At 31.5% G+C, this 10,000-nt stretch overlaps 1 protein-coding gene across 1 annotated transcript in view; it reads left to right on the top strand.

Moving 5' to 3' along the window:
- wasf1 (WASP family member 1) overlaps nucleotides 1–10,000 on the top strand; it is a 31,385-nt gene that overhangs the window by 7,880 nt on the left and 13,505 nt on the right. The window contains 2 exon segments of the mRNA XM_043218756.1: nucleotides 1,030–1,183; nucleotides 3,712–3,829. Of these exon segments, the coding sequence (XP_043074691.1) occupies nucleotides 1,030–1,183; nucleotides 3,712–3,829 (272 nt within the window).

The following is a 10,000-nucleotide window of genomic DNA, read 5'->3' as shown; positions in this document are numbered from 1 at the left end:
GCTCTACATAACCCAAACACAGGTCAGTTTGTCATTACGGTCCACTTGCAAAAAATGGAATTATTTCATATCAGATGATAAAATACACTTTTATTTTTTTACGTTAAACCACCCTCTATTGCCGTAAACTGACAAAATTTAGCAAGTTTACTCAGACTTTCCTGATGTACATTTGCACCATTTTTGGTCCAATTTGGACTGTGTTTAAATAATATACAGGTGTTTTAGTTAGCATGGGCCACATTCAAAAAAACGGTACTGACCCCAATCTCTTACCTATTTTTTTCCCTTTTTTTTTTTTTTTTTTTTTTTTTTTTTTTTTTTTTTTACATTATAGCTCCCTCAATTGCTGTAAATGAATGAGATTTTTTCTTTCAAACGATGAGATCAAAATTAATTCGTTTGAAAGCATCTCTAAGACGCTTTCCGCTAAACTTCACCTACACCAGACGAGCAGCCTAAGACTGGCTCAGAAGAGTTGGTTTTCATTTTCATTAAAGTGTCGATGAGAAAATGTACACCAGTAAATCCCGACTTGACCAAGGATTCATAAGGAGAAAATCCTGACTATGTATTTATTTGATTTGATCTAAATCTGCTAAATCTTTTGTTTAAAATGCAGAAATCATACACTGCAAAAAACTATTTCTCACTTGGTATTCTTGTTTTTTTTTCTAGTATAATTATCTAAACATTCTCGAATAAAGATGCATTTGCTTGAGGATATAAATATATATATATATAAAATATATATATATATATATTAACATATATGTTAAATAAATGAATAAAATGTTAGTTTTTGCTTAAACAAAAACATCTGCCATTGGGGTAAGACAAATAATCTTACTTTCAAAGAATAAAAATATACAGATATTTCCGCTCGCTTTAAGGAAACACAAAATTTAGCTTATATATTTGTTTTTTACAGACGCTTCTAGTAAGTCATTTTACTTGGACAATAAATGCCTGTGGATTGAAGAGTTAGTAGATATTGCTCACCTGCAGAACGGTGTGTTTGTGTCTCAGTGTCTCTTCAGGACATCACCATGAGGAAGGCCTTCCGGAGCTCCACCATCCAGGACCAGCAGCTGTTTGAGCGTCAGTCTCTGCCCGTGCCCATGCAGGAGACGTACGAGCTGTGCGAACAACCTCCGCCGCTCAACATCCTCACGCCCTACAGGTCAGAAACATCACTTATACTATACATACATATATATATATATATATATGCACTGAAAAAGGACATGTAACGTCAACATTAATACGCGTGCGTGAATCCAAACAACTCTATTCATCGAGGAAACCTACGTAATAATAATAATCCACCCATTCGAATAATTTCCGAAGGATCATGTGACGCCGTAATGATGCTGAAAATGGAGTTAAGCCTCAAACTAGGTCAAATAATACACGATATTTTAATATGCATAAGTAAATTAACTTCAATGCTCATTTTTACTCCACTGATGGATTTTTTTTTCAATATCATTCGTCGTTTGGCATCTCCAGTCAATTAGATGGGTATAGCGTGAATGTTAAAAGGATATGCGGTTGTTTGATGAAATAAATTGCAACTTTAACATTTAAATTAAGTGGAAGATATCATTTAACTTCACCGAACCAGCCCCGAATACATTGATTTATCTCAGTAAAACTCGTAATTTTCGCTACATTTTTTTTCATTCACTTGAAATGCAAACATGAGAATATTTTTTAAATGAGAATAAGTTCCAGCATGAACTTACCTCCGACACGTTTTTCAGAAAACAGGACTTAATATTGTTTGTGGTTTCGCTTCTCGGTGAACTGTATCTTGATTTAAGAATGTTTTTCGCCTCTGAGTGTATTCCTCCCGAGGACTTCTTGAAGTGATGCCGTCTTTCGGCGGTTTTCGCACCGAGCGAGTGTTTCTCTCGCTCTTCACACGTTCCCTCGTCACTTCCTCAGCTTGTTTTAGTAGACATCGGGACAGATGTTTCCTCTAAAAACGGCACAAAACGAGTTTTATTCGCGCCTTCGGTCCTCGGGATAAATTCGACCGTCTCTTCTGCTCAACAAGAATGCATTTATTTGATCAAAACTACAGTAAAAACTCAAATATTATTATAATTTAAACTGACTGTTATCTCCGTGAATATGCCTCAAAGTGGGATTTTGAGCATCATTAATCCACTCTTCAGCGTCACATGGTCTCCAGAAATCACAATAATACACAATACATTATTATTATTATTATTAGCAATGAAGAAAACCGCTGTGCTGCGCGATATTTTTGCCGAAAGCATGATGCGTTTTATTTTTCAGCATTCACAGACGAATAGTGAGTTCAGAAGAACAGCTTTGACTTGACATAGAAGTCTTTTAGAGCGTTATAAAGGTCCTCACGCTCGTTTTTGGGCGTCCTCGACGAACCGTAAGGCGCTAAAACGACCAGAGCGGCTCAAACCCGCGCGAGGAAACACTGTGAACGTGTCATTTTCAGCATTGATTGTCCTGTCAGGAGAGTCTGGAGGTGATAATTGCTTCGTTTGCTGTGTATTCTTCTTTTGTCCTTATTCTGTCTTCGCTCGTTTGCCATTTTGACCGGCAAAACTCAGACGAAAGGAGAAAGGAGCAGAGGAGGTGTGATATGATTAATGACGGCTTGGTGTATATATATCTACTGCTAACTGGGCCTGTGCACACTGGCTGAAAAAGAACCCATTCGTTTATATTTAAAATGATTATGATCTCAAATTCATCACTTATTTTTGCAATATTCAAAATATATCCCGGTCAGAAAAAAAACATCAGTTTTAACCCTTTAAAAAATTATAATATATTTGCTTTGGAAAGTTGTTGTATTTTTTCATTTGAAAATAATTTAAACGAAATCAGCAAACACCAAAAACTTTTTTTTTTTTTTTTTTTAAGGAAAAAAAAAAGCAAAATAAAGCAAAATAAATTAAGCAAGTGGCATCCAGTTATCTTACTGAATGAGAATATTATTTACATATATTTATTATTTATTTAAAGAAATTATATATATATATATATATATATATATATATATATATATATATATATAAATATATAAAATGTTAATATTTTATTTCAGTATAATTTTATACAAAATATGCATGTGTATATTATATAAGATACAAATAATATTATCAGATATATGAAATGTTTTGTCATTACTTTTAGTTAAATTTCATTTTGTATTATTTGACATTTTGTCAGTTCAATAATCATTATGAAAAATATTTGGATCAAAAAAAAATACGTACGTCATTATTTACAATACAAGGAAAATGACATTCCATTAAGTAGCATGTAATTATTTTTTATTTCAATTAAACGCTGTATAATACGACGTACATTATCATAAGTGTTCTAAAAATATATAAATGTAAAAATGTGAAAATATATTCTAACATAAATGTCAGTTATTATTTAAAATGCAAATAATATATTAAATATGTACTTTTCAATAATATTTTGTATAAAACGGCATGCATTTTGGTAATACATTAATAATATAGAATAAACACATTATGTCATTATTTTTAATTACGTTTTGTAAAAATATCACACAGGTGTTGACAGTGCAGTCCAGTCAGGTTAAAGAGCAGATATTCTAGCAGACAGGTTCATTCATTAGAAAAGGGAGGTCAAGTGCATTGCATTATGGGATACTGAACACACCTGATCTGCGTCTGCCTCTAGGGATGATGGGAAGGAAGGGCTGAAGTTCTACACCAACCCGTCATACTTCTTCGATCTGTGGAGAGAGAAGATGCTGCAGGACACAGAAGACAAGAGGAAAGAGAGGCGGAAACAGAAGGTGAGGGGGCGGGGCTACTCGGCAGAGGGGTGTGGCTTACCAGAATGGGTGTGGCATCCGAGGGCCTCGAGCGCTAAAATCTCATGCTTATAACTCATAACATACTTTATTTTTTCACTCACTTTTAGCTTTCTCTGTCATTTGCTGTCGTCGTGTGCGAGTCTGAATGAGCTGTTTCTCTCGATGTGAGGTGCTTTCTGACTGCGTTTAAATTACAGACCAACACACACACACACACACACACGCACGCACGCACGCACGCAGCGGGCTAATCACGGGCTAATTAGAAGCAGATTGTATTTTCACGCATGATGGCAGATTCTCTCGTCTCCTCTCTGACGTTAGCGCAGGAAAACCGCTTGTATATAGTGATATTACAGGTCAATATCTACTGCATTTAATAAAAGCACTTTAAAATATGCATAGCATCTGAACTCCGTTTGCATTACTACGCAAATTAGCAACACTCTTACGAAACATTCACATTACAGCTGATATAAAGGTCAACTTTTATTTCTGTTAATATGATCATCACCTCAGTGGCATTTATTAATATGCTTTTATGAAAAGGCTTTTGAACAAAACACTCTTTGATGATTTAATATAGAAAATAGAAAAGGATATAATATAGAAAGGACTTTCCGGTCATTTCTAGCAATATTAAAACAACATGGACGTGTATGAAGAATATTCATCAGAATATTGATGGCAATCAAAGGGCAGTCTGTGCCGATAATTACTTAATTATTAGTTGTATATATTAATTCATATTTTAAAATATTATATAGAATATCAATCAATCATTTATTTATATATAACAATATAACAAATTCTGAAATAAAATAATATATAAAAAATTATATATAAAATATGATGAAAGGCATAAAATAGTATGTAATATTTTTTTAATATATGTTTAATGTTATTTAATAAATATTTAAAACCATTATATTATTCTCATGCTATATTATGTAATTATTTGCAATATTATAAATAAAGAAAATGATCAAAAATATATTATAATTTATTTATAAAAAGAAAAATTCAATGAAATTCAAAAAAATATAAAATAAATTTTAAAAAAATTATGCAATTGGTGGTTTTTATTTTTATTTTTTCAAAAGTATTTTATTTGAAAAATATTACTGCAGCAGAAGAGCGCAAACTGTACAAAAAAAAAATCGAATTCAAAAAATTGCAATTCATGCATCGCTGTGAATCGGTTCAAAATAAATAAAAATGACTGTAATAAACTGTAATAAAATTAAATTAAAGCAGCAATTAATAAAGCAAGAAAATAATAAAGCGAAAAAAAGATAAAATATAAAAAGAGAAATAAGCACTACAGTTACTAAAACGGAATAAAAATGTAAAAAAAATAAATTAGAGCCGAACAGAAATAAACCAAAAAATACAAAAGCGCATACGATTACTGACAACTAAATGATAAAAATAACAAAAAAGAAGCAAATTGAAAATATGAATAAATACTGTAAAAGTATTTAGTAAAACAGCTCTGACCGAGAGCATTTTATTTCAGTTGAATTTTATATAAAGACGTAATTAAAAACGTTAAATAGGTTAAATGTGTTTGTCTATTATATTTTAGTACTCAAACGTATAATAACACTTTAACAAATAAAGTGTAACCTAAAATGTTTTTTTTTTCTTTTTTATATTCTTTCTATTCTGAGTTTGAGTATAATCTTGCGGTTCTACAGTTTGTTTAGTTTATATTTTTGAAATTCTACGTTAAATCATGTATTTTGTAACAGACTGCAGTACTTTACTCCACTAGGTGTCAAACTGAACTTTCTGAGTCGCTTCCTGAACTGAAAACTTAACTAGTACTGACAACTGAGTCAGACTGAACATACACGGCTTTTCCTGAAATAACTTCACTTCAGATGCCCTCTGTGTCTCTCCCTGAGGAGCTGTGTGTGTGTGTGTGTGTGTGTGTGTGTGTGTGTGTGTGTGTGTCTGTGTCTGTGTGTGTGTGTTTCCTGGCCTGAACTCTGATCAGCAGCACAGTTTGAGTTATTTCTGGTTGTTTCTGACTGTGCTTCACACTGATGGCCGCTGACAGTGTGTGTGTGTGTGTGTGTGTGTGTGTGTATGTGTGCGTGTGTATGTATGCGTGCGTGTGTGTGCGTGCGTGTGTGTATGTGTGTGTGTGTGTGTGCGTGCGTGTGTGTGTGTGTGTGTGTGTATGTGTGCGTGTGTATGTATGTGTGTGTGTGTGTGTGTGTGTGTGTGTGTATGTGTGCGTGTGTGTGTGTGTGTGTGTGTATGTGTGTGTGTGTGTGTGTGTGTGTGTGTGTGTGTGTGTGTGTGTGTGTGTGTGTGTGTGTGTGTGTGTGTGTGTGTGTGTGTGTGTGTGCGTGTGTGTGTGTGTGTGTGTGTGTGTGTGCGTGTGTGTGTGTGCGTGTGTGTGTGTGTGCGTGTGTGTGTGTGTGTGTGTGTGTGTGTGTGTGTGTGTGTGTGTGTGCGTGTGTGTGTGTGTGTGTGTGTGTGTGTGTGTGTGTGTGTGTGTGTGTGTGTGTGTGTGTGCGCGCAGCAGGAGTTGGTCTCCTGCAGAGATCGTGGTGAAGCTCGACACAAACACAGACGACTCTCAAACACAACACTGAGCTCTCTTTTATTTGAACTCGTCAGATGAATGAATGTTGTGGTAAAAGCCTGATTCCAGCAGCACTGAATAAAACTATTAACAAAAAGGTAAATGTGACTTTTATCTGCCAGGCTGGACTGGTTCTCTGGGAAATGATGATAATTATACCATTCTCTCTCAATGTTTTTTTCCTGTCATTTGGACTTTGTTTATATTGCACAGTTATTATTTTTTTTATATTTCTTAAATATGTTTTTGTTTTGTAATTCTGAGTTTGAGTTTATAACTGGCGATTTCACATTTAAATCTCACAATTCTACATTTATATCTTGTAATTCTGATAAATATTGCTATTCTGAATTTGAGTTTATATCCTGCATTTACACATTTGTATCTCGCAATTCAATTTTTTTCTTGTAATTCTGAGCTTGAGTTTAAATCTCACAAGTCTACGTTTATATCTTGCACATCTATTTTTTCTTGTAATTCTAAATTTAAGTTTATATCTCGCACATCTATTTTTTCTTGTAATTCTATTATTTAAGTTTATATCTCATGCATCAATTTTTTCTTGTAATTCTAAATTTAAGTTTATATCTCGCACATCTATTTTTTCTTGTAATTCTATTAAGTTTATATCTCGCGCATTTATTTTTTCTTGTAATTCTATTATTTAAATTTATATCTCGCACATCTATTTTTTCTTGCAATTCTAAATTTGAGTTTATATCTCGCGCATTTATTTTTTTTGTAATTCTATTAAGTTTATATCTCGCACATTTATTTTTCTTGTAATTCTATTATTTAAGTTTATATCTCGCGCATTTATTTTTTCTTGTAATTCTATTATTTAAGTTTATATCTCGCGCATTTATTTTTTCTTGTAATTCTAAATTTAAGTTTCTATCTCGCGCATCTATTTTTTCTTGTAATTCTAAATTTAAGTTTATATCTCACACATCTTTTTTTTCTTGTAATTCTAAATTTAAGTTTATATCTCACAAGATTTTGTTTTTCTTGTAATTCTATTATTTAAGTTTATATCTCGCGCATTTATTTTTTCTTGTAATTCTATTAAGTTTATATCTCGCGCATCTATTTTTTCTTGTAATTCTATTAAGTTTATATCTCACGCATCTATTTTTTCTTGTAATTCTATTAAGTTTATATCTCACGCATCTATTTTTTCTTGTAATTCTATTAAGTTTATATCTCGCATCATCTATTTTTCTTGTAATTCTAAATTTAAGTTTATATCTCGCACATCTATTTTTCTTGTAATTCTAAATTTAAGTTTATATCTCGCACATCTATTTTTTCTTGTAATTCTAAATTTGAGTTTATATCTCGCGCATTTTGTTTTTTCTTGTAATTCTATTATTTAAGTTTATATCTCGCACATTTATTTTTTCTTGTAATTCTATTAAGTTTATATCTTATGATCTATTTTTCTTGTAATTCTAAATTTAAGTTTATATCTCGCACATCTATTTTTTCTTGTAATTCTAAATTTAAGTTTATATCTCACACATCTATTTTTTCCTGTAATTCTATTAAGTTTATATCTTGCACATTTATTTTTTCTTGTAATTCTAAATTTAAGTTTATATCTTGCGCATCTTTTTTTCTTGTAATTCTATTAAGTTTATATCTCACGCATCTATTTTTTCTTGTAATTCTATTAAGTTTATATCTCACGCATCTTTTTTTTCTTGTAATTCTAAATTTGAGTTTATATCTCACGCATCTATTTTTTCTTGCAATTCTAAATTTGAGTTTATATCTCGCGCATTTATTTTTTCTTGTAATTCTATTAAGTTTATATCTCGCACATTTATTTTTTCTTGTAATTCTATTATTTAAGTTTATATCTCGCGCATTTATTTTTTCTTGTAATTCTATTATTTAAGTTTATATCTCACACTTGTAATTCTAAATTTAAGTTTATATCTCACACATCTTTTTTTTTCTTGTAATTCTAAATTTAAGTTTATATCTCGCGCATTTTGTTTTTTCTTGTAATTCTATTATTTAAGTTTATATCTCGCGCATTTATTTTTTCTTGTAATTCTATTAAGTTTATATCTCGCGCATCTATTTTTTCTTGTAATTCTATTAAGTTTATATCTCACGCATCTATTTTTTCTTGTAATTCTATTAAGTTTATATCTCACGCATCTATTTTTTCTTGTAATTCTATTAAGTTTATATCTCGCATCATCTATTTTTCTTGTAATTCTAAATTTAAGTTTATATCTCGCACATCTATTTTTCTTGTAATTCTAAATTTAAGTTTATATCTCGCGCATTTTGTTTTTTCTTGTAATTCTATTATTTAAGTTTATATCTCGCACATTTATTTTTTTTGTAATTCTATTAAGTTTATATCTTGCGCATCTATTTTTTCTTGTAATTCTAAATTTAAGTTTATATCTCGCACATCTATTTTTTCTTGTAATTCTAAATTTGAGTTTATATCTCGCGCATTTTGTTTTTTCTTGTAATTCTATTATTTAAGTTTATATCTCGCACATTTATTTTTTCTTGTAATTCTATTAAGTTTATATCTTGCGCATCTATTTTTTCTTGTAATTCTAAATTTAAGTTTATATCTCGCACATCTATTTTTTCTTGTAATTCTAAATTTAAGTTTATATCTCACACATCTATTTTTTCTTGTAATTCTATTAAGTTTATATCTCACACATCTATTTTTTCCTGTAATTCTATTAAGTTTATATCTTGCACATTTATTTTTTCTTGTAATTCTAAATTTAAGTTTATATCTTGCGCATCTTTTTTTCTTGTAATTCTATTAAGTTTATATCTCACGCATCTTTTTTTTCTTGTAATTCTAAATTTGAGTTTATATCTCACGCATCTATTTTTTCTTGTAATTCTATTAAGTTTATATCTTGCGCATCTTTTTTTTCTTGTAATTCTAAATTTAAGTTTATATCTCACACATCTATTTTTTCTTGTAATTCTAAATTTGAGTTTATATCTCGCATCATCTATTTTTCTTGTAATTCTGAGTTTATATCTCACGCATCTATTTTTTCATAATTATGAGTTTGAGTTTAATATCTCGCGCATCACAAGAGCAAACTGAGACTTTTACTGAAGCCTGAGAAAAAGAGCCTTGTAATCTCAAACGAGTCTCCTCTACAGTTTCAGAAGAGAGACTCAAACTCACCTCTCACTGAATGCTGTCAAACTGATCATCGTAAAGCCGCATGACAATAAGATGCCATCACTCTCTAGGAATTGTAGGAGAAACATCTTCGACAAATACATGAAGTGTTTAACAGACAGCAGCCGCCGGCCAGTGTGCAGCATCCAGCACCAGTGATGATGCCAGTTTCCCACTCCGTTACCATGGCGATGCCATCTTTAACACACTCAGAGCTGAGTGCAGGGACAATAATAGATGCATTGATATGCAGAGCGCTGCCTGTCAGGAGAGAGTCGACCACACGGACACGATCACAGCTCAGTGTGATTATCAAGCGGCAGCGCTGTGTTTATTTACACCGGAGCACCTCACCATCCCTCGGTGT

This window comes from Puntigrus tetrazona, chromosome 20 (assembly GCF_018831695.1).
Source record: "Puntigrus tetrazona isolate hp1 chromosome 20, ASM1883169v1, whole genome shotgun sequence".
NCBI lineage: Eukaryota > Metazoa > Chordata > Actinopteri > Cypriniformes > Cyprinidae > Puntigrus > Puntigrus tetrazona.
The sequence above is the reverse complement of the archived record's forward strand: the minus strand, read 5'-3'. Positions and strand labels throughout refer to the sequence as shown.